Genomic DNA, 25,127 nt, shown 5'->3' on the forward strand with positions numbered 1-25,127 from the left:
AAATGTTTTTGAAAGGCATGAATGAATAAGTGATTTCACTTATCTACTTATAAAGCAACTTTAAGTATTTTATCAGATATTTCTCATAGAACTTGAGGTCATAAGAGTAGAAAATATTAATATTTGAGGCATTTTTCTCTCTTTCTTCCTGCATTATTCATCAATATGCCAAGAAAAAGATATAAATCTTAATAACTATGGAAACTAGTGTTTGTCACTGGTAGGTTAGTTAAATTAATTCTCAATTATCAAAGCTTAGAACGTACCTGAGGCAAAATATAGGAGACCCTAGAACACTCCGACCATCATGATAAGGGCCCATAGTGCCCATAAAAAAATATTTGCCCTTTCTCAGCCTTCCAAGTATAGGGATTCCAGGCATGTTCCACCATGCCTGGCTTTTATTTCTTTTTAATGTGTATTTTAGTATGGGTAGGATTCTAACCAAACCATGTGATCATGATATTAAGACCTGATTTCCTAAAAGATGGGAATCATTAGAGTTCTCCCAGACCTACCCTTATTTCCGTGTCTGTATAATCTAGACCTTCTTTGCCCAGAGTCTGTCCAAAAATTGATGCAATTCGCCAACTTAGGTTGATATCCTAAACAATCATCTATATCATTAATAGTGCTGACCTCATTAAACTTATTGTGGTAAAAGAATATAGGATACATGTATGGAGCATCAAAAGAGAGAACTTGAATATATACCTATCTGGACAACTATTAGAAATCTCTAAGCAAAATGAGGAGAATTTGTGATGTTTGTACCATAGATTTATCATGAAAATTAAATGTACAAGCATAAAGTTTCTGAATCCAGCCTTCATAGATTAAAATGCTGATTTCATAACTACCTGCAGGAGTATGGGTAATCGACTTACGGTCTATGTGCACAAAAAATTTATTCTTTTTCTTTTGCAGTACTGGAGCTGGAACCCAGGGGCATTCTATCTCCAGGCAACATCCTCAGCTGTATTTTTTTATTCTTTATTTTGAAACAGGGTCTCACTGATTTGCAAAGGGCCTCACTAAGTAGCTGAGGCTGTCCTTGAACTGCGATCTTCCTGTCTCTTCCTCCCAAATGCTGGGATTACAAGAATGTACCACCATGCCCTGCTTGAAAATTTATTCTTAAATAAAAATAATGGTACCACTTTATCAGATTGTTATGAAGGATAAATGAGTTCATGTACATAATGGATTTAGAATAGACCCTGACACATATCAAGTGAAAATTATCGTTTTATAAATTAAATAAAGAAAAATTAAGTGGCATCTGCATGTATTCAATTATTATAGTAATTATTATGATTTTTGCATATTTCAAGGTATATTCCAATAGACATATTGACATATACAGGCAAAAGTTGGAACAAAAATATGATATTAATTTAAGCAATCAGTTAAGCAGTTGGTTGTAGGTACTAAATGTAACATGAGTAAATGAAAGCATTATAGGTTGTCTTAAATTCAAAGAATAAAACCTAAGAATATATTCTGAGAGTTGCCTTCCTCAGTGCCTCCTTTACATCCCTGTTCCTCAGGCTGTAGATGAGGGGATTCAACATGGGGATCACCACTGTGTAGAACAGAGACACCACCCTGTTCTGGCTAGTGGAGTAGCTGGACTTGGGCATCACATAAATGAAGGTAATAGTTCCATAGTAGAGAGTGACCGCAGTGAGGTGGGAGGTGCAGGTGGAGAAGGCCTTGTGCCGGCCCTCGGTGGAGCGCATCTTCAGGATGGTGGTGAGGATGGAGATGTAAGAGATGACAATGATAAACACTGTCATTACAACAATGGAGCCAGAAGAGATGGAAGGGATGATTTCAATTAAGGAGACATCTGAGCAGGAAAGTTTCAACAAAGGGGAGAAATCACAGAAAAAGTGATCGATCTGATTGGGTCCACAGAAGTACAGACTCAGTAAACAACCAGTAAATGTCCATGCATTCATGCAGCCGCCCAGGTAGGAAGACCCCACTAAAAAGATGCAGACCCCAGAGGACATGTGGGTGGAGTAGAGCAGAGGAGAGCAGATGGCTACGTAGCGATCGTAGGCCATGGCAGCCAGCAGGAAGCACTCAGCTGTCCCAAACGTCACTGCAAAACACAACTGGGCTTCACAGCCAGCCACAGGGATGACAATTCCATGTTCAAGAAATTCTACAAGCATTATAGGTGTGATCGACGTGGAATACCAGATGTCCACAAACGCCAGGTGGCTGAGGAACAGGTACATGGGGGTGTGAAGCTGAGAAGAGCATCTAATTAGAGCAATTATGCTGATATTGCCTGCTAGAGTGACAATGTATATCACTAGAAATATCACAAATAAAATGGCACAAAGTATAGGATCCTCAGTTAACCCCAAAATGATAAACTCTGTCACGATGCTGTGGTTTCCAACCTCCATCTCCTGTGTGACTTCCTGTTGAGGGAGATGAGAATCTGTTTAATGTTTTCATTCTATACATTCCAGTTTTCTTGGGTTATTCCTCAGACTCATTCACAGTGACCTCTTCTTCCCAACCAATAAATACCAGTTTTTAAAGGACTGTGTTGTTTTTTTTTGTCTCTTTCTCTCTGCCTAAAGAGAATGATTGAACTTCACTCTCTGAAACCTCAGTTATATTCTTCTTTCTTTTATGTAATATTTATATAAATGTGCCTCTCAAACCTTGGCTTTTAGGATGATTTCTCTCACAAAGTCCAGATCCATAGTTTCAATGATGTATTGAATTTCTCATCCCTCTCAATAACTTACTGGAAATCCCACAGACAACTTAAACCCAACTTCCCCACACCAAATTCATCCTTTTCTTCAACCCCTCCTTCTGTATTTGATACCCAGGGAAAAACATCACCATCCACCCAGTCTCTCTTTTCTGTGACTTGAGAGTCTTCCTAGCCTTCCTAGTTCCCTTACTAGCCCTCTCATTATACCACATCTGTTAGAATCCCATTGATTCTGTCTACAACTTGTTTTTCATTTTTATCTCTTTACCTCTTCTTTTTTTATTTCCAGTGTCACCAAGGTTCCGATCTGTTTTTCTCTCTATTTTAGTTACATATTTATTGACTTCCTTTCATTATTATCCTCTTAAAATTCACAATAATATAACATAGTGGTCTTTTACTAGTGAAAATCAGAAGATGGTGAAGGTATTCATTAGTTCTTTTAATACTTTCTCAAGTCTTCATGATGAAACACAACTTCATTAGCATGGCATACAGTTGCCTTTCTGGTATATACAGGTGTGTGGCTTTGTTTTTCTCTTAAGATGTTTTCATCGGCTAGTGAAACACTGACTCAACTTCCTGAGCTATTAAGAGTCCCTGTCCCCCATAGATGCACTCTATTTTCTCTACTTTGCTCCACTTTTCTCCTGATTGGAAGACTCCCACATCTCACTCTTATTTCCTTAGATGACTTCTCATCCTTCAAGATAAGTATCTCTCCTAAGCTATCTCTGGCTCCTAAGGGCAAGTCTGACAACCTTCTTGGTGTTGTAGATATCTCATTTTGCAAATATGTAAATTGACATTGTTTATACTAGGTCATGACTGTTTACTTATTGTGTTTACTTATTGTTTAACTTTTATTCTTCTCATGTCAATAACTTTTATCCTTGTTATACAAATTCTCAAAGTTTGGGCATAAAATGTGCTAAAAAAAAAAAACTTGGTGAATGCAAGACTAATTAGTTTAGCTGATAGGCTCTGGGGAAGCAGGAAGGAACATAACATGTTCACTGTCCAAAAAAAACCGCTTCATAGAGAAAGCAGACCATGGTATATAACAATGCTGACAGAAAAAAAAGTTCAAAAGGAACATTTCTTTGCCACACATGCTAACCATTAGAAATTTTGCACATTTATTTCCAAGAACTTTTCCCTTCTAGCTCTGAGATTAGTTTAACTTGCACAGTTTCTACAGGCATAGCTGCTTTTTATAATTATGATAATTGATAATGGTTGTAGCTGGCTAGTTTTTACTTATAAGTATTGTTATTGTAATTGATATTGCAAGTGGTAATTAGATGATTAGTATGGAGGTCACTAAGAGGAAAATAAGGAAAGATATAAGTATAATTTAATAAGTCAATTTAGCATATCCTATTTTAATATGCTTTTAATTTTGCATTTCAACATAAAAATGTATTACATTATAATTTTTCACAAACATAATTTTAGAGATCTGCCTAATAATGCACTCAGTGAGGAGACCTTCATTTAATCGCCATTGCTTTTGGGCATTCAGCTGTTCATAATTTTGTACTATTAGAACTAGGAATCTCACAAAGTTCATCAAGCATCAGGAAGATAACAAAACAAAATATAGTGCATTTAAACTGTAATCTGATTCCTACTTTTTCTAAGGCAATATTTCAAAAGAAGCACAAACGTAAGTTCATCCCTATGATTTGCAACAATGAAAATGCGAAACCAAATTGCTCCCTACTGCTAATTAGTTTGTTAAATTCATAGCTGCATTTTTATTAGAGGTTAGTGCTTTCTTCATGGCCTGCCACTTCAAAGACAAAGTCTTTGTGGTTTGAAGCAGTTCTAAGAAAGCTGAATTAATGATAAGCAATAAATATCATTAATCAGAAAAGACACAAAAAGAGCAGTCACATTAAACATTGTGTGAAAATTGAAAAATAGTTATATTCATTGAAATGAAAAAGTTAATTAATACAAATGACTATAAAGCATTTCTGTCAAAATTATAAAGTAAAAATATTTTTAATTATTATTGTAGTAGTAAAAATGTTTTAATTACGAATTATTTCAGGATCTAAAAATTTCACTTATATAGCTTTTCCTTGTCATTAGCTTCAGATAAATAATATTTTTAAAGTAAGGTCTACAGATTTACAAAAATTTTTGCATATTTTTTTATTTTCTTGTTTACAATTTATTAGTAAGTCAACTAAATAGTCTCTTCTATAAATCTTTAACTATAATAACACCTCACAGTACATTTTTATTTACTTAATTTGGAGGTATATATAGTAGTATTCATATATTCATAATTATATATTCAATTCTATAATTTATATTTTATTGAATGTTAGAATATATCTCATGTTCATGTATAATGTTCATAAATGAAATAATGTTTGGATTATATGTAAATCACTTTAGCATGAATCTCAGAGAGCTTCATAGTCGATCTTCAATTACTTTTCTAAGTGTATCTCCCTATTACATACATAAAGGCTGCTTTTTTGCAACCTGTATACTTCTTAACAGCAATATTAAGGTGATGTTTTTATTTTTCTATTAAGAAGTACTAGTTATTATACTCATAGAAACATAGTTTTTGGCTAACAGCATTATTGCAGTTCTTAAGGGCTTAAATATTTATCACAAATAGTAAATATCAGTAATGAATGTTTTCATTCCTCAAAAGCTTTAAAATTTCTAACTGTTAGAATAAGTAAACATTTAGTTCCTCCAGTTGTAAAATTTAATTCGTTGGTAAATGGTGAAGTATAATGTACCAATAGTTAAGAACCTGTGGCTCATTGTAGAATGCATTCTGTCTCTTCTTTATTGATCATCTTTAAGTGTGTTTAAATTACTCTAGTGACTGGACATGATGGCACACACCCATAATTCCAGTTGTTTGTTTGTTTGGTTGTTTGTTGCAATACTGGGAGTGAAACCCAGGAGCATTCTACCTCAGACCTCTAACACGAGACTAATTTTTTATTTTTTATTTTGAAACAGGGTTTCACTGAGTTGCAAAGAACCTCACTAAGCAGCTAAGACTGGCTTTGAACTTGTGCAATCTTCTTGTCTCAACCTCCCAAGGGCTGGTATTACAAGCGTGTGCCATCACGCCTGGCCAATCCTAGTATTTTTGAGAGGCTGAGACAGGAGGATCACAGGTTCAAATCCAGGCTCAGCAACTTAGCGAGACACTGTTTTAAAATTAAAAGAATAAAAACTATAGCCAGGCGTGGTGGCGCAGGCTTGTAATCCCCACGCTTGGGAGGCAGAGACAGGAGGATCACGCAGGTTCGAAGCCAGCCATGTGCGCTGGTTTAGGAGACCCTGTTTCCAAATAAAAATATAAAATAGGTCTTGGAGTGTAGCCCAGAGGTATAAGGGCTTCCAGGAACCCCAGCACCACACACACACACAAAAAAAAAGAATAAAAAATATATATATGGCCTGGCATCTAGCCCAGTATTAGAATATTTCTGGATTCACTTTCCATTACAAAAATATATTATTCTACTGATAATTTATTGCCTTTGATGTTAGTCACTTATTAAAACTCTGTTTTCCAATCTTATTAGTTGACTGCATGAGTTTAATAGAATATCCCATCTACTTTCTAGATCAAAATATCGAAACATTTGAGTATAGGTATAACACTTCTACTGCCTTTCCTTAACCTCCAGAGTCCCTTTGGCCATCCCAGCTACGGCATGCTTTTCAGTCTCATGGCCTCGTCTTTGTCAGACTCTGCGAGCACTCTGGTCTGACAAGAAGGACAAGAACTAAGCAACATTTGTGAGCTTTGTCTTCAGACTCAAGCAGAATTCTGTGGAAGAGCCCTGCTTTCACTGTGACTGAGTCAATCTGTGCTGACCAGTCATGGAGACTGGAGACAGAAAACTCAAGATTCTGACCTGCCATGAGAGAGCTATATTAACTTGCACATGATGCTTTCTCTGACATCTAATATTTGCACTTATAAAGTGGGAAGAATTGCTCCTATAGTGAGCTTTACTATGAGATTAAAAGTAGTGATATTTGTAATGTACCTGGAGGTATTTGGTCATTCTTAGAGCTTAAGTAATTTCTTTTAATTAAATAAATATGAAGTATTGGTAGATTTTCAATTACTCAGCTTTTGATGTAAAGTATAATTTTTCATTCCACATGTATGGGGATTTTCACCACAAATACAGGACAATAAAAGACAGGAAACACAGTCTCTGAAGCCTTCTTGATTCTGGGCTATGCCATTCATAGGCATAATGTGCTGGATGATTTTGCCCTTCTCTTGTCTCCTCAGGACACTGAAGGACTAAAACTTTCCACTGGCACTTATGCTGCTCCTCCTGGGTCAGGGAATCTCATCACTAAAATATCCTAAACTCAATACATTGGCCTCTGTTGATGAAAAATAGAAGGCCCAAGACTGTAAGCCTTATCTAAGTATTAATAAGAATTAGGCTGTTTCTCCTGGTTTTCATTTCATATTCTCAGCTGTTCAAACTTCGCTCAGGTTGCAGCTGTCACAATCTGCGTTGCCTGGAGTGACCTAGGACTAGTCTAGGTAGCAAGGTTGTCCACTGCACAGTGCTTGTCTTGATGAGAGCGCAGTTTCATGAGGATCAGGATCTGAAATTGCTGAATGTAATTCTTTCATTTTCAATTTCACATTCAATACATGAAAATTCACTTTAACAAAATCCACTAATTTTGCACTTACCTTTTCAAAATAGATTTATTAATGCTGGATTCCAAACAAGACTTTATAAAGCAGATGTTTTTCATTTACATTTATGAGTAGTGGGAACTAAACATTCAATAGTGTGAACCACTGAATGGACCCACTGATTAAAGAATGTAGATACTACATGCAGTGAAGATGAAAAGAACATTTTTGTTTGTGTTGAGGGAGAGAAAAAAAAAGGCTCCAGTAGAATACGACAAACTCTCTAGGGCTACTGTTGCCTGCCCCTTTGAGAGAAAAGTACTTGCATTTTTGTACAGAAATGACTTATACCACCCGGTGACTCATTAAGGCCTGGCTGTCCCTCCCCAAAGGGAAATGTACATGCTATGGTGTCCTTTGGAATTCTTTCTCTCTTGTTAATGAAAATGAAAGGGAGAGTTCTTGGTTTCCCAGAAGCATAACCAGCATCAGAACAAATAATTTATCTGATTAATTGGGGCTAGTATGATTATGTCAGCATAGTTTGCAATTAAAATAACCTTTGAATTAAATTAAAAAGGAGCATTGTAGTTAAGGGAACGATAATAAGGGGAAAATATTTCTTTGACTTATAGACCATTTTAGTGCAGAAAAAATAATTCTGTAATTCTGTACACATAGGAATGTCCCTTATTTAAGTATCTTGAAACTTTCTCTTCACACTCCTCAATAGAACAATTTAAGAAGCTCTTGTGAGACATCTAAGCACCCACCTTTCCTTTGAGGTAGTATGCATACCCGTGTTCATAGCAGCACAATTTGCAATAGCCAAAATATAGAACCAACCTAGGTCTCCATCAACAGATGGATAACCTTTTTACAAGATAAATGTTTCCAAAAATTCTACTGTCTGGCTGCATTTTGTCAATTCCCTTATAATGTTCTCAGTTTTAACTATAGTTATCAACCTTATCTTAGAATAAGCTGATATTCAAATGGACACTGTCACTTTCTGATGCTATAAAAATTAGCTGAGGCAATTAACTTATCAAGAGAAAAGGTTTATTTGGCTCACAATCTTGGAAGTTTTAGTTCATAATCTGTTGATTCCATTGCTTTGTGGTGACACATCAGGGCAGAATGTGTGGCAGAGAAAAACTTACGCCATAGTCAGTAACCAAAAGAGAAAAAAAAAGAGGAGAAAAGGAGGAGTGGGTAGTAATAGTAGTAGTAATAGTAGTTATGGTTCAACTATCCCCTTTCTATCTCCACATGCCTCAATGAACTAACGATCTCCACTAGGCTCTACCTCTTAAAAGTTTTTGTCACTTTCCAATACCACTATGCTATATACCAAAGCTTTACCATATGGATCTTTCAAGAACACTTAGAATCCAAACTATAGCAAAGTATAATAACTTGAACTTGTGGCAGAGAACAACTTCTGACTAAATATGAAGCTTAACAACTTTAAGAGTTTTCAGCAGATTTTGTTTAATGTGAATCAAGTGTGTTCTTAATCATAATCTTGATCAAGCTGAATTAAAAGTAACTCACTATGAGCTTCTGATATTATTTTACAAGCAAATCCCTATGTTTAATGAAAAGTTCCACACTGGAAAGATATATCAACAGACATATTTCAACCATAAGTACTATTTTTATTATTATATCTGTAGAATAGCATTACTATATTGATTCTGACAAATGAACAGAGATCATTAAGAAAATATTTTCCTACCAAGCTCTCTTTTCAGGGCCCCCTTAATTTCCTTGTTCCTGAGGCTGTAGATGAGGGGGTTCAACATGGGGATTACCACCATATAGAACACAGACACCACCTTATTCTGGTCTGTGGAGTAGCTGGACTTGGGCATCACATAAATGAACGTGATGGTCCCATAGAACAGGGTGACCGCAGTGAGGTGGGAGGTGCAGGTGGAGAAGGCCTTGTGGCGCCCCTCGCTGGAATGCATCTTCAGGATGGTGATGAGGATGTAGGTGTAGGAGACGGCTATGATAAACACCGTGACCACAATAATGGAGCCAGCAGTAAAGGAAGGGACAACTGCGGGGACACTGACATCAGAACAAGAGAGTTCCACCAAAGGAGTAAAATCACAGAAGAAATGATTCACTTGGTTTGGTCCACAGAAGACTAAAAAAAAGAAAGAAAAGGTAAAGGAGGAAGCATTAAGGAAACCGCCTACATAAGCCACTACAAGTAACCAAAAATAAACAAATGTGGACATTTTGACTGAGTAGAGCAGTGGGCTGCAGATTGCCACAAAGCGATCATACGCCATGGCAGCCAGAAGGAAGCACTCAACTGTCCCAAAGAAAACCGCTGAACCCAGCTGGATGGCACAGCCAAGGTGGGAGATTGTATTTCTCTTCACCAGGAAGTTTACAAGCATATTGGGTGTGACAGAGGATGAATAGCCTATGTCCGCAAAAGCTAAGTGGCTCAGAAAAAAGTACATGGGATGATGGAGCTGAGAAGAGACTCTGATAAGGATGATGGTGCTGAGATTGCCAGACACGGTCACCAGGTAGATGCACAGGATGATCACAAAGAGGATGACTCGAAGGACTGGGTCATCTGTTAGGCCCAATAAAATGAATCCTGTTACTGCAGTGTGGTTCCCATCCACCAGGGCATCCATGAGACACCGAAGCTGCTGAAAGATGAAGCTGTGATGGAAAAATCATATGAAAGTATTTATAAATATGATGGTTGCATTTTTCATTAGTGCATATAGGATGGCCTTATAAATAGATATGTGAACACAAGTATATATTTCAATGCAACTATAAATATATATATGTAATTTTAAATTTGAGATTAGCAGAAACTCCTGAAGAAAACCACTCATATAATGTCTTTCTCTTTATATATTATATTTTTCCAAAAATATACACAAAGTGGTCATATAGCCAAATAATAAAAATACAAGACAGATGAGAATAGCAAAAATGAAAGCTGAGTATTTTGAGAACAAAAGAACATAGACAGGGTTTTGCAAAATCTTGAAAAATAGCTAATATTTATTAAATGCTTTCTAGATAATAAGCATACAACCAAGAACTATATATAATACATATATTATTATTAAATTTTTCATAAAATGATATTAATTAATCTTATTATTACACATAGATAAGCTAACAAAGTCCAATACAGACTATGTAACTTGTACAAGATTACATAGCAAGTGGTAAAGTTGTAATAGCAATCCCAGGAATTCTGGCTGCCCATTCACTTAGTAACTATGTAATGATGAAGTTAAATGATAATTACCATGTAGCCCAATACACCTGAAAATAAGTGGATAACAGTTTTATTTAAACCTCTGAAAACTAATGTGCAAAAGAACCACCGAAGTTGTTGTTTACTTCATAATATCTATCAGTTAAATCCAATCCTTTTTTCAAAAAGGAATAAAATTTTTCTTGATATTATAATAAGACAGTACTATTTTTAGAATTTTATTGGTGCAATATGGTTATACATCATTGTGAGATTCAAGGTTATACATTCATGTATGCACATAGCATCTCTTGGCATATTTCCTTTCTAACTCCAACTCACTAGGTTCCTCCTCCCTCCTTATTCATGCTAGTAAGATTGTTAAGCATTTTTAAATTAATGTTACAAACAAGGTCACCTGATATAAATATTGGATATTTTATATATTTGAAACTGTAAATATTGTTTTAGCTTGAAGTAGTATAATCATTATGGGGGCAAACATGGTTATACTCAACATGTAACTAAAATAGATTCACTTGAATAAATCAAATCTCTTTCTACTGTAATATTAATATCTATTGGGATATTGTAGTATGATATAATATATAGAGATATATAGATATACATAGAGATATCTGAACAAAGTGTAGATTACAAACTCAATAAAAATCACTATGCTAGTTACCAGGTTGACCTTCATCTTCAAATTTTCTGAATATATACAGCAAGTTTTTTCTAAAGTTTGTCTTGAATCTAAAGAATTTAATGGGTAAATGAAGTAAATCTTTCTGCAAAAAAAGTATTTTTACCTTTACTTAAATCTTTAGTGTAAATATCAACAAATACCCAAAACATCTTAAATCTAGCATATTGGCAGAGTACCAGATTTGGATATCCCAAAAGACTATGAGTTTCTATCTTATCTTTAGATAAATAAGTAATTTTGGTACCTTGAATTATGACCTCTTTTCACATGATATTGATGGTAAAAACAGAGCACATCAGCCAATATTATCACTATCTGATTGCTTGATTACACCCACCCTATTTTCACATGATGGTTTGTGAATACAGATGACTTTAGAGAGTAAAGTTTTCTCAAACGGTAAATAAAAATCAATAAGTCAGATTCATTAACAAAAGTGAAAATCATACCTCTTGAAATGAGAACTCATTCATCTTTCAGCAATAAATCAAAGCCATAGTGGTTATATATCCATCTCTTATTTGCATTCTCCTTTGGGGGACAAATCTCTGAAGATACTAGAGATTCAAATGTGAATTCAAAAGCATGATGGAGCATCATTATTTTTTAGTAGATATTGAGCAATTAAATTCATATATGAAAACAACTAACCTTTCATGAGTCTAGTAATTCTCAAGTGTTCAATTTATTCTTTTTTTTTTTTTTTTTTTTTTTTTGGTGGTACTGGGGGTGGAACCCAGAGGCTTTCTACCTCCCGGCTATACTCCCAGACCTGTTTCATATTTTATTTGGAAACAGGGTCTCACTAAGTTGCTGAGAGCCTCACTAAGTAGCTGAGGCTGGCTTCGAACCTGCGCGATCCTCCTGTCTCAGCCTCCCAAGCGCGGGGATTACAAGCGTGCGCCACCACACCCGGCTTAGTCTTTTGTTTCTAAGAATTCATAAATAGCTGTGTAACTCTTTTTTGTCAGAGACAAAGACAGGTTTATTTAGGAAAAGTGGGGGATACACATTCAAGGGAAAATGTAGACAATCTCAAGAATGAGAGAGCAAATTTGAGGTCTCATGGTTCTTTTATAGAAGACTCTGTGAGGGTTGGGTAGGGCACACAGCAGGGGTGGAGGTCTGGACTTCCTCAGAATCCTCAGTTTTCCAACATCAATGAGTGGTGCCTGAGCTTGATCTTCTTTATGGATCCTTTGTTTAAGCATCTCAGCAATCTCAGGTGGAAAAGGGGGCCATTATGATTAAGGGTATGGGCCTATTGAAACTTCTGCCTAAGATATTCTGTAAGGTGAAGTTAAGGATTATGACATTTCTGCGGGTTTTGTGGGTGTTTTTTTTTTTTTTTTTGTGTGTGTGTGTGTGTGTGTGTGTGTGATACTGGGGATAGAACCCTTCTACCTCCGGGATACACTTCCAGACCTATTTTTTAATATTTTTTTTAAAATTTAGAAACAGGGTCTCTTAAGCCAGTGAGGCTGGCTTTGAACCTGCGCAATTCTCCTGTCTCCACCTCCCAAGCATGGGGGATTACAAGCGTGTGCCACCACACCCAGCTGAAATTTCTGCGTTTTAAAACTATAATTTCTCACCAGGTGTGCTAGCACACGCTTGTAATCTCTGCACTTGGGAGGCTGAGACAGGAGGATCGCACAGGTTCAAAGCCAGCCTCAGCTACAGAGTAAGGCTCTCAGCAACTTAGTGAGACCTGTTTCCAAATAAAGTATAAAATAGGTCTGGGAGTATAGCCTGGAGATAGAAAAGCCCCTGGGTTCCACCCCCAGTACCACAAAAAAAAACTATAATTTCTCTTTGCTTCCCAATTCATCTCTTTTCTATGTACTATTTATTTCTCCTATCCTACCTTGTTTCCCTCCCCCCACAGATTTTTATCCCTTAACTTTAAGGGTTGATGAAGGACAAAAATTTATCTTCTGTAGCTTCTTCAATGCTGACAAGGTGGGCATCCCCTGCCTATCCAGGGACCAGGAGTCTCATCCTAACTGACCTGAAAGAGACAGAGAGAAACTGGCCTCAGTTGGATCAGTAGGTGGTCTTTTCCTATGTGCCTAAAGTTTTCTGTTGTGTCCATTGCGCCAAGCCAGCCATCAGAGCTGCTGAATCAATATTCATAAGCCTGGTTATTTGGACAATAAAGCCACTCATCTACTTTTTAATGGTATTGCACTTGCTGCGGGCATCTACATAAAATACTGGCATGTTAGTGAATTTAACAATAACCCAGATGTTGTATAATAGTATTACCCTTGAACATTCACTGATTAGCATTTCAAACTGGAAGCCATGTAGCCAACCTATTTTGTTATATATGAAATTGTGAAAGGTCCTCAAGGCGCAAAGCCTAAAACACAGCATACAGTTTAGCATATTGACTGCTATGCCACTATTTATTGGTACTAATAATTTTTGTACTATAATGATTATATGCCATTGGTATCTAGCTTTAGATTTTGTTTTGGTTTTTTTGTTTTTGTTTTGTTGTTGTTGTTTGTATGTTTGTTTGTTTGTTTTTTGGTGGTACTGGGGTTCCCGGAAGCCCTTCTTCCGGGATACACTCCCAGACCTATTTTTTATATATATTTTTTTGAATTTGGAAACAGGGTCTCTTAAGCCAGCATGGCTGGCTTCCAACCTGTGTGACCCTCTTGTCTCCACCTCCCAAGCATGGGGATTACAAGTGTGTGCCACCACGCCCAGCTTAGCTTTAGTTTTTGCACATTTGGCAAAGCCAGCTATAAACCAAGCATCTTTGTGGATCTAAGGTTATTATTGAATTATTTTTCCCACTTTATTCAAGAACCCATCAACTCTTTAAATATTTTTAAAGTTTTTGTTTTAGCAAAGAAATTCCTATAATCAAAAGGAAAAATCTCCACAATAGTAGAAAGAATCAAGATTCCTTGTTTATAGTTCCTGGATCTGTAAAACTTTATTAGGGAAATGTTTAGCTTTATAACATTGTATGAAGACTCAGGAGTTTGGGGCATCAGTGCCATATTATATTTTTTTCTGTGAGCCTAAAAGCAGAAGCACATTATAAATTATAATGTAGACTATAAGGTGAAGCCAAAGTCAAAAGATAACCAGTTATCTGGGTGTGGTGGCACACGCTTGTAATCCCCGAGGTTGGGAGGCTGAGACAGGAGGATCATGCAGGTTCAAAGCCAGCCTCTCTGGCTTAAGAGACCCTGCTTCCAAATAAAACATAAAAATAGGTCTGGAGGTGTACCCCAGCAGTAGAAGGGTTCCATCTCCAGTACCACCACCAAAAAAAAAAAAAAGATAACTAGTTAAAGTATGTGGATTGTCTTTTAAATGGTTTTATAAGTATAACTCTTTTTTTTGTGTGTGTGGTACTGGGGTTCCTGGAAGCCCTTCTATCTCTGGGCTACACTCCCAGACCTATTTTTTTTCCAAATCAAATCATTTTTTAAACAAATTTTTTATTGAACATAAATGGTATATATTTAAACTATATTTGGTGCCCTCTCCCCCTGCCCCCATTTTCCCTTCCCCCCTCCCACCAATGGTTGTCCAGGGTAACCATGTCATATTCATAATTTTACACATATTCAGATATAGACCCTCATTAATCAAGATCAGCCTTCCTCCTCTCCTATCTTTCCATTCAAACTTTGCTGATATTTCCCCTCCATTATCTGAAGTCCCACTGGTATCCTCTGTGTTTCCTAGTTTGGGCATATTAGAGGAAACATTATGTACCTTCTCCTTCTGTGCTTGGCTGATCTCACTTAACATAATGTTCTCCAGGGCTTTCCATCTTCTTGCAAATGATATAATTTTGTTCTTCTTTATGGCTGAATAGAATTCCATTGTGTGTATTTCCCAAAGTTTTGCTATCCATTCATCTGTTGATGGAGATCTGGGTTGGTTCCATATTTTGGCTATTACGAATTGTGCTGCTATGAAAATAGGTATGCATATGTTGCTGTAGTTCTCTGGATTCAACCCCTTTGGAAAAATACCCAGGAGTGGTAGAGCTGGATCATATGGTGGATCTATTCCCACCTTTCTTAGGAATCTCCACACAGATCTCCATAGTGACTGAACTAGTTTGCACTCCCACCAACAGTGTAAAAGAGTTCCTCTTTCCCCACATCCTCGCCAGCATTTGTTGTTGTTTGATTTCTTTATGCTTGCCACTCTGACTGGGGTTAGATGGAATCTCAGTGTGGTTTTGATTTGCATCTCCCTGATGGCCAGTGATGTAGAACATCTTTTCATGTATCTATTGGCCCTTTGTATCTCTTCTTTTGTGAAGTGTCTATTTAGTTCATTTGCCCATTTCTTGATTGGGTTGTCTGATAGGGGGCTAATATCCAGAATATATAAAGAGCTCAAAAGACTCTACACTAGAAAAACAAACAACCCAGACCTATTTTATATTTGGAAACAGGGTCTCTTAAGCCAGCAAGGCTGGCTCCGAACCAGCGCGATCCTCCTGTCTCCACCTCCCAAGTGCGGGGATTACAAGCGTGCGCCACCACGCCTGGCTTTTTACCCAGAATAGCATACTTGTTTTGGGTTATATTTTCTTGCTGTGTGTTCAAGACAAAGTAATTATCCCAATGCTGGGCAAACATAAACTTTTATAATTTTTTGCTTTTAAGGTCAGTCAGGGTGCCTCAGGGTTACTCCTGTAATTTGTGAGGCTTTTCCTCTTCCAGTTATACCATCTGTCAGGATAGGTCATTGTTTTGCAGACCATTTGGCCTCCCTTGAAGCATGGGGGACATTTCCTTGTCCAGTGACCCTCCTTTTTGCAGTATAAATGCTAGTGGCTCCCAGTCTCTGAGGCCTTCGTGATCCCCTTTTTCAGGAGGTCAGATGACTCACCGGAGTTGCAGGGGCCTTAATAAGGCCATCCCCTATGTTCTATTTGACCTTGGAGGGCTAGGGACAAAATAATGACAATTTTCTTCTTATCTCTTTTATTTTCTGATTGTTCTACAAGTCCCAGTTGTTAAGCACCCAGAAGGTCAGTTATGCTTGTATTGGTGCACTGTAGTCTCACATCATGATATAATTCAGAGTAATAAGGACATACATGCACATAGCACTTGGTGATCTCCCCCAGGCTCCCTTCCCACTCTTTCCCCTTCCCCACACGCAATATTGAGATTGGCATTGATAATTTCACATATGCCATAATAAATTAATAAAGAGTGTAATAATTTGTGTTGTAGGTAATTGTTAGTTCCAAGTTAACTTTAATATTTTATTTTATTATTTTTTTAATTTATTTATTTTTTAAATTGGTGCATTGTAGTCATATATCAATCACATTGGAGTACAAGACTTGAGAGGATATACAAGCACACATCATCCAATTAGCCCTCCTCCAGCCCCCATCCCATTCCCTCCCCCTCCCTCCATCCCACACTTCTTTGGTGATTTACTTTGATACATTTGTTTATGTACCTCCTGCGTTTTAAAGAGGCTCTGTCCTCCAGTATTACATACCCTCTGATTGGTCACATTAGTTGCTTCACTATAGGGCCCTTTCTATAGCTCAACCTCTTCCTGTTGCCCTTTTCCTCCTAGTTATTGCTGATTAAGAGAAGCGTCTGATTTATATTTTCTGCGATATTTCTCTGTGCATGCTGCATTGCAAGTACCAATCCCACTCTTGATGGTCCCAGTAGTGGCCTGGCTACTCAGTGGACTGATCCAGACCTCGCTGGCTCAAGCAGCGGCCTTGCCTCATGGGAGGCCCCAGTTCTGGTCTCGCTGGCCCCTGAACCGGTCTAACCCCTAAGCTGGCTTTGGTCCCGACCTTGAAGGCCACAGGAGTGAACTTGCCTCACGCCAGACTCCGATGCTGGCCATTGGCCCCTGCACCGGTCTAACCCCTTGGCAGGATTCCAATCCCGGCCTCGGAGGTCCCAGCACCGACCTAGCCTCATATCAGGCTCCAATGCCGGCCTCGTTGGCCCCAGCAGCAGTTTAACCCCTCGGCAGGCTCCGATCCCGGCCCGGGAGGCCCCAGCACTGGTCATGCCTCAAGGCAGGCTCCGATGCCGGCCTCGCTGGCCCCAGCACCGGCCTAACCCCTCGGCAGGCTCTTACCCTGGCCTCAGAGGCCCCAGTACCGGCCCTGCCTCAAGGCAGGCTCCGATGACGGCCTCACTGGCCCCAGCACCGGCCTAACCCCTCAGCAGGCTCTTATCCTGGCCTCGGAGACCCCAGTACCGGCCTTGCCTCACGGCAGGCTCAGATGCCGGCCTCGCTGGCCCCAGCACCGGCCTAACCCCTCAGCAGGCTCTTATCCTGGCCTCGGAGGCCCCAGTACCGGCCTTGCCTCACGGCAGGCTCCGATGCCGGCCTCGCTGGACCCAGCACCGGCCTAACCCCTCGGCAGGCTCTTGTCCTGGCCTCGGAGGCCCCAGTACCGGCCTTGCCTCACGGCAGGCTCCGATGCCGGCCTCGCTGGCCCCAGCACCGGCCTAACCCCTTGGCAGGCTCCGATCCCGGATTTGGAGGCCCCAGCACTGGTCATGCCTCAAAGCAGGCTCTGATGCCGGCCTCGCTGGCCCCAGCAACAGCCTAACCCCTCGGCAGGCTCTTATCCTGGCCTCGAGGCCCCAGTACCGGCCTTGCCTCACGGCAGGCTCCGATGCCAGCCTCGCTGGCCCCAGCACCGGCCTAACCCCTTGGCAGGCTCCGATCCCGGATTTGGAGGCCCCAGCACTGGTCATGCATCAAGGCAGGCTCCGATGCCGGCCTCGCTGGCCCCAGCACCGGCCTAACCCCTCAGCAGGCTCTTATCCTGGCCTCGAGGCCCCAGTACTGGCCTTGCCTCAAGGCAGGCTCCGATGCCGGCCTCACTGGCCCCAGCACCGGCCTAACGCCTCGGCAGGCTCTTATCCTGGCCTCGGAGGCCCCAGTACCGGCCTTGCCTCAAGGCAGGCTCCGATGCCGGCCTCACTGGCCCCAGCACCGGCCTAACCCCTCGGCAGGCTCCGATCCTGGCCTCGGAGGCCCCAGCACTGGTCATGCCTCAAGGCAGGCTCCGATGCCGGCCTCGCTGGCCCCAGCACCGGCCTAACCCCTCGGCAGGCTCTTATCCTGGCCTTGGAGGCCCCAGTACCGGCCTTGCCTCACGGCAGGCTCCGATGCCAGCCTCGCAGGCCCCAGCACCGGCCTAACCCCTCGGCAGGCTCCAATCCCGGCCTCGGAGGCCCCAGCACTGGTCATGACTCAAGTAGGCTCCGATGCCAGCCTCGCAGGCCCCAGCACCGGCCTAACCCCTCGGCATGCTCTGATCCCGGCCTCGGAGGCCCCAGCACTGGTCATGCATCAAGGCAGGCTCCGATGCCGGCCTCGCTGGCCCCAGCACCGGCCTAACCCCTCAGCAGGCTCTTATCCTGGCCTCGGAGGCCCCAGTACCGGCCTTGCCTCACAGCAGGCTCCGATGCCGGCCTCACTGGCCCCAGCACCGGCCTAACGCCTCGGCAGGCTCTTATCCTGGCCTCGGAGGCCCCAGTACCGGCCTTGCCTCAAGGCAGGCTCCGATGCCAGCCTCGCTGGCCCCAGCACCGGCCTAACCCCTCGGCAGGCTCCGATACTGGCCTTGGAGGCCCCAGCACTGGTCATGCCTCAAGGCAGGCTCCAATGCCGGCCCCACTGGCCCCAGCACCGGCCTAACCCCTCAGCAGGCTCTTATCCTGGCCTCGGAGGCCCCAGTACTGGCCTTGCCTCACGGCAGGCTCCGATGCCGGCCTCGCTGGACCCAGCACCGGCCTAACACCTCGGCAGGCTCTTGTCCTGGCCTCGGAGGCCCCAGTACCGGCCTTGCCTCACGGCAGGCTCCGATGCCGGCCTCGCTGGCCCCAGCACCGGCCTAACCCCTCGGCAGGCTCCGATCCCAGCCTCGGAGGCCCCAGCACTGGTCATGCCTCAAGGCAGGCTCTGATGCCGGCCTCGCTGGCCCCAGCACCAGCCTAACCCCTCGGCAGGCTCTTATCCTGGCCTCGAGGCCCCAGTACCGGCCTTGCCTCACGGCAGGCTCCGATGCCAGCCTCGCTGGCCCCAGCACCGGCCTAACCCCTCGGCATGCTCTGATCCCGGCCTCGGAGGCCCCAGCACTGGTCATGCATCAAGGCAGGCTCCAATGCCGGCCTCACTGGCCCCAGCACCGGCCTAACCCCTCAGCAGGCTCTTATCCTGGCCTCGGAGGCCCCAGTACCGGCCTTGCCTCACAGCAGGCTCCGATGCCGGCCTCGCTGGCCCAGCACCGGCCTAACCCCTCGGCAGGCTCTTGTCCTGGCCTCGGAGGCCCCAGTACTGGCCTTGCCTCAAGGCAGGCTCCGATGCCGGCCTTGCTGGCCCCAGCACCGGCCTAACCCCTCGGCAGGCTCTTATCCTGGCCTCGGAGGCCCCAGTACCGGCCTTGCCTCAAGGCAGGCTCCGATGCCGGCCTCGCTGGCCCCAGCACCGGCCTAACCCCTTGGCAGGCTCCGATCCCGGATTTGGAGGCCCCAGCACTGGTCATGCATCAAGGCAGGCTCCGATGCCGGCCTCGCTGGCCCCAGCACCGGCCTAACCCCTCAGCAGGCTCTTATCCTGGCCTCGGAGGCCCCAGTACCGGCCTTGCCCCACAGCAGGCTCCGATGCCGGCCTCGCTGGCCCCAGCACCGGCCTAACCCCTCAGCAGGCTCTTATCCTGGCCTCGAGGCCCCAGTACTGGCCTTGCCTCAAGGCAGGCTCCGATGCCGGCCTCACTGGCCCCAGCACCGGCCTAACACCTCGGCAGGCTCTTATCCTGGCCTCGGAGGCCCCAGTACCGGCCTTGCCTCAAGGCAGGCTCCGATGCCGGCCTCACTGGCCCCAGCACCGGCCTAACCCCTCGGCAGGCTCCGATCCTGGCCTTGGAGGCCCCAGCACTGGTCATGCCTCAAGGCAGGCTCCAATGCCGGCCTCACTGGCCCCAGCACCGGCCTAACCCCTCAGCAGGCTCTTATCCTGGCCTCGGAGGCCCCAGTACCGGCCTTGCCTCACGGCAGGCTCCGATGCCGGCCTCGCTGGACCCAGCACCGGCCTAACCCCTCGGCAGGCTCTTGTCCTGGCCTCGGAGGCCCCAGTACCGGCCTTGCCTCACGGCAGGCTCCGATGCCGGCCTCACTGGCCCCAGCACCGGCCTAACCCCTCGGCAGGCTCCGATCCCAGCCTCGGAGGCCCCAGCACTGGTCATGCCTCAAAGCAGGCTCTGATGCCGGCCTCGCTGGCCCCAGCACCAGCCTAACCCCTCGGCAGGCTCTTATCCTGGCCTCGAGGCCCCAGTACCGGCCTTGCCTCACGGCAGGCTCCGATGCCAGCCTCGCTGGCCCCAGCACCGGCCTAACCCCTCGGCATGCTCTGATCCCGGCCTCGGAGGCCCCAGCACTGGTCATGCATCAAGGCAGGCTCCTATGCCGACCTCACTGGCCCCAGCACCGGCCTAACCCCTCAGCAGGCTCTTATCCTGGCCTCGGAGGCCCCAGTACCGGCCTTGCCTCACAGCAGGCTCCGATGCCGGCCTCGCTGGCCCAGCACCGGCCTAACCCCTCAGCAGGCTCTTATCCTGGCCTCGGAGGCCCCAGTACCGGCCTTGCCTCACAGCAGGCTCCGATGCCGGCCTCGCTGGCCCAGCACCGGCCTAACCCCTCGGCAGGCTCTTGTCCTGGCCTCAGAGGCCCCAGTACCGGCCTTGCCTCAAGGCAGGCTCCGATGCCGGCCTTGCTGGCCCCAGTACCGGCCTAACCCCTCGGCAGGCTCTTATCCTGGCCTCGGAGGCCCCAGTACCGGCCTTGCCTCAAGGCAGGCTCCGATGCCAGCCTCGCTGGCCCCAGCACCGGCCTAACCCCTTGGCAGGCTCCGATCCCGGATTTGGAGGCCCCAGCACTGGTCATGCATCAAGGCAGGCTCCGATGCCGGCCTCGCTGGCCCCAGCACCGGCCTAACCCCTCAGCAGGCTCTTATCCTGGCCTCGAGGCCCCAGTACTGGCCTTGCCTCAAGGCAGGCTCCGATGCCGGCCTCACTGGCCCCAGCACCGGCCTAACGCCTCGGCAGGCTCTTATCCTGGCCTCGGAGGCCCCAGTACCGGCCTTGCCTCAAGGCAGGCTCCGATGCCGGCCTCACTGGCCCCAGCACCGGCCTAACCCCTCGGCAGGCTCCGATCCTGGCCTCGGAGGCCCCAGCACTGGTCATGCCTCAAGGCAGGCTCCGATGCCGGCCTCGCTGGCCCCAGCACCGGCCTAACCCCTCGGCAGGCTCTTATCCTGGCCTTGGAGGCCCCAGTACCGGCCTTGCCTCACGGCAGGCTCCGATGCCAGCCTCGCAGGCCCCAGCACCGGCCTAACCCCTCGGCAGGCTCCAATCCCGGCCTCGGAGGCCCCAGCACTGGTCATGACTCAAGTAGGCTCCGATGCCGGCCTCACCGGCCCCAGCACCGGCCTAACCCCTCGGCAGGCTCCGATCCCGACCTCGGAGGCCCAAGTACCGGTCATGCCTCACAGCAGGCTCCGATGCCGGCCTCGCTGGCCCCAGCACCGGTCTAACCCCTCAGCAGGTTCCGGTCCCGTCCTCGGGGGCCCCAACACTGGCCTTGCCTCACGGCAGGCTCCGATGCCGGCCTCGCTGACCCCAGCACCGGCCTAACCCCTCAGCAAGTTCCGGACCCGACCTCGGAGGCCCTAGCACAAGCCTTGCATCATGGCAGGCTCCAATGCCGGCCTCGCTGGCCCCAGCATCGGTCTAACCCCTCTGCAGGTTCCAATCCCAGCCACGGAGGTCTCAGTAGTGGCCTTGCCTCACAGCAAGCTCCGATGTCGGCCACTGGCCCCGGCGCCCGCCTAACCCCTCAGCAGGTTCCGATCACTGTCTCTGTGGTTATTATTTCAAAGGTTCCAGTTGTAATGTATCAGATCTCTGCCTCCCCCGAATATTGGCCACTGGCATTGCCACTGCCTCCACCGTTTCAAATCCTTCCCAGGCTCTTTTTCCACTCTGAATGTTGTCCAGTGTTCCTAAGCATGCGTGATGGTAGCATTCAACATTTGGTGTAATTTCTCCAAAAAAATAAAGTTGGTAAGATCCGGTTTCTGCTTCTCCTGAATACAAGTCTCCACCACCATCGCGGAGAACTCTTTCAACACCGCATTTCTCCTTGGTCTCCGCTAAACTCTCTCCTTATATGTGATGTCTGAGATTCTTAACAATATAGAGAAATAGCAGTCCTCTTTCACGGCGAATTTTTCCATAAGTTCCAGTGCATTTAGATAAGTTTTGTCTGCATCTCCAGTGTCCTGGCATCCATAACGGCTTTCTTACCACCTCTCCGATATTTTTCTTTATCTTTTTCTGTTCTGGGCCTGGTTTCTCCAGGGGTCTGGCGTGCTACTCGCAGTTCGGCCCGGGGCCCAGAGTCCCGCGACCCGGGCCCCATCTGGCGTGCCCCGCGCGTGACCCCTGCCCAGAACCCAGCATCTTACTGGGCCTGGTTTCTCCACGGGTCTGGCGTGCTACTCGCAGTTCTGCCTGGGGCCCAGAGTCCCGCGACCCGGGCCCCATCTGGCGTGCCCAGCCCGCGACCCCCGCCCAGAACCCAGCGTCTTACTGGGCCTTGTTTCTCCAGGGGTCTGGCGTGCTACTCGCAGTTCTGCCTGGGGCCCAGAGTCCGGCGACCCGGGCCCCATCTGGCGTGCCCAGCCCGCGACCCCCGCCCAGAACCCAGCGTCTTACTGGGTCCGGTTTCTCCAGGGGTCTGGCGTGCTACGCGCAGTTCGGCCGGGGCCCAGAGTCCCGCGACCCGGGCCCCATCAACTTTAATATTTTAATAAGAACTATTTGGAAATGCTAGCCTTAGATTTAATTATTCAATATGTGTTAATTGATAAGTGTTTTTATACTAGTATCCATAGAACATGTCATTTTAAGAACACTGGGGAAATATGAGGTAGAACTACTTATAAAGTTTATTTTTAAGTAATTAAATTTAAGGCATATATGTAATTAACAGAGCAAAAGTAAGAAAATAAATGCCTTGAGAGTTGTATAAAGAAGTAAAAATTACAAAGTATTTTGTTTTGATGACCTCTGGATAAGAAATAGTCTCAAAGTGATACCTTTTGATTAGTGCCTTATGGTCTAGGTAGTTCATGATAGAACACAGGAATCTTCAATCTGAAGATTTAATCTTACTATAGTTATCTTGCTAATTATAATATTACAACCCCCTATCTAAACCCTGAGAACCCTCATTTAAGGGAGTACATTTACCACCACTAAGATCATTAGAACCCATATTATATTAGAGTTTGCTTTATGTCAATAGCTATATAAACATTTTACACATTCTTTATCCTTATAACCATTTTATGAGGTAATTTCATCAACCTCATTTTTTGTTCTCATATACTTTTATTATAAATAGAAAATTTTTAATTTTATGCACATATGAGGTACAAAGGGATTTTGTGATTTATAAAAACAATTTGGAATATTAAGTCATCTAGTTAACATATCCATCACCTCAAATACTTAATATTTTTGGTGAAAACATTTGTAATTTACTGTATTAGCAATGTTGAAATATACAATGCACTATTTTCTTCAATTTTGCACATGTAGATAGCACTCCACTCATTTTATACTGTTATTGATGCATCATAATCATACATCATTGTGCAATTCAAAGTGATACAAACATACTCTCATCACTTGATGCGTTTCCCTCTGGATCCCATTCCATGGCTCCTCACCCCATATGTTAGTGAGATTGGGAGTGACACCTTCATATATGGACATAGCATTATTGGAAAGAAGGGTCCTAAAATCAATGATCAGTTCCTCTTCCCAATTTTTTAAATTTTTTTTTGTGGTACTGGGGATGAAATCCAGGGGCTTTCTACCTCTGAGCTACACCTCCAGCCCTATTTTTATTCTTTATTTGAAACAGGGTCTCGCTGAGTTGCAAAGGGCCTCACTAAGTAGGTGAGGTTGTCTGCGAACCGCAGTCCTCCTGCCTCAGCCTCTCAAATACTGGGATTACAAGCATGTGCCACCATGCCTGGCTTCCTCTTCCCACTTTATTAATTTATGTTTTGTTGTTCTGCTTTCTCCATTTAACAATTCCTTTTTAAAGTCTTTGGGCTCTTTAATAGATGTTAGTAGAAATAGTTTAAGTGATTTGAAATTACTGGAGATTATTCTTTTTATACTTTTATTGGTACAAAGTAATTATATATAACAATAAGATTCAAAGTGATACAGATATACATGCACACATCATGTGGTATATTTCCCTCAATATGCCCCTTACCCTTCCTCATTCCCTATACATGTTGATGAGATTAGTAGTGAAATCTTTATGGATATAATCATATTTGAAGTATTCCTTTCCTCAATCCTTGCTTCCCCTTCCTCATTTCCCTCCCCAAATGCCTTCCACTATTTTACCTTTTTCCCTCCTCATTTGACTGAAGTCTCTTTTGCTTTATATTTTTGTGCTATCTTCTACATATGAGAGAAAACACATCACCCTTGACTTTCTCAGACTAACTGATCTCACTTAGCATAATGTTCTCCAGCTCCACAATTTTCCTGCAAATGACATACATTTTGTTTTTCTCTATGGCTTCCATTGTGTGTATGTACCTCATTTTCTTTATTTGTTTATCTTTTGATGGATATATAGGTTGGTTCCATAATTTGGCTGTTGTGAATTGTGCT

The 25,127-nt window shown here is 44.0% G+C and overlaps 2 protein-coding genes across 2 annotated transcripts; both read right to left on the reverse strand.

Annotated features, from left to right (window-relative positions):
* Positions 1 to 1,490: 1,490 nt before the first annotated feature.
* LOC308261998 (olfactory receptor 5P1-like) lies at positions 1,491 to 2,423 on the reverse strand (the record flags this gene model as incomplete). The annotated part of the gene is made up of 1 exon (XM_080694250.1): positions 1,491 to 2,423. One exon carries the CDS (start codon positions 2,421 to 2,423, stop codon positions 1,491 to 1,493), a length of 933 nt encoding a protein of 310 aa, XP_080550376.1.
* Positions 2,424 to 9,133: 6,710 nt separating this feature from the next.
* LOC308261981 (olfactory receptor 5P76) lies at positions 9,134 to 10,078 on the reverse strand (the record flags this gene model as incomplete). Its single annotated transcript, XM_080694190.1, has 1 exon — positions 9,134 to 10,078. One exon carries the CDS (start codon positions 10,076 to 10,078, stop codon positions 9,134 to 9,136), a length of 945 nt encoding a protein of 314 aa, XP_080550316.1.
* Between the last annotated feature and the right edge of the window lie 15,049 nt (positions 10,079 to 25,127).

The sequence above is a fragment of the Muscardinus avellanarius genome, assembly GCF_963383645.1.
Source record: "Muscardinus avellanarius genome assembly, chromosome: 1".
NCBI classification, from domain to species: domain Eukaryota; kingdom Metazoa; phylum Chordata; class Mammalia; order Rodentia; family Gliridae; genus Muscardinus; species Muscardinus avellanarius.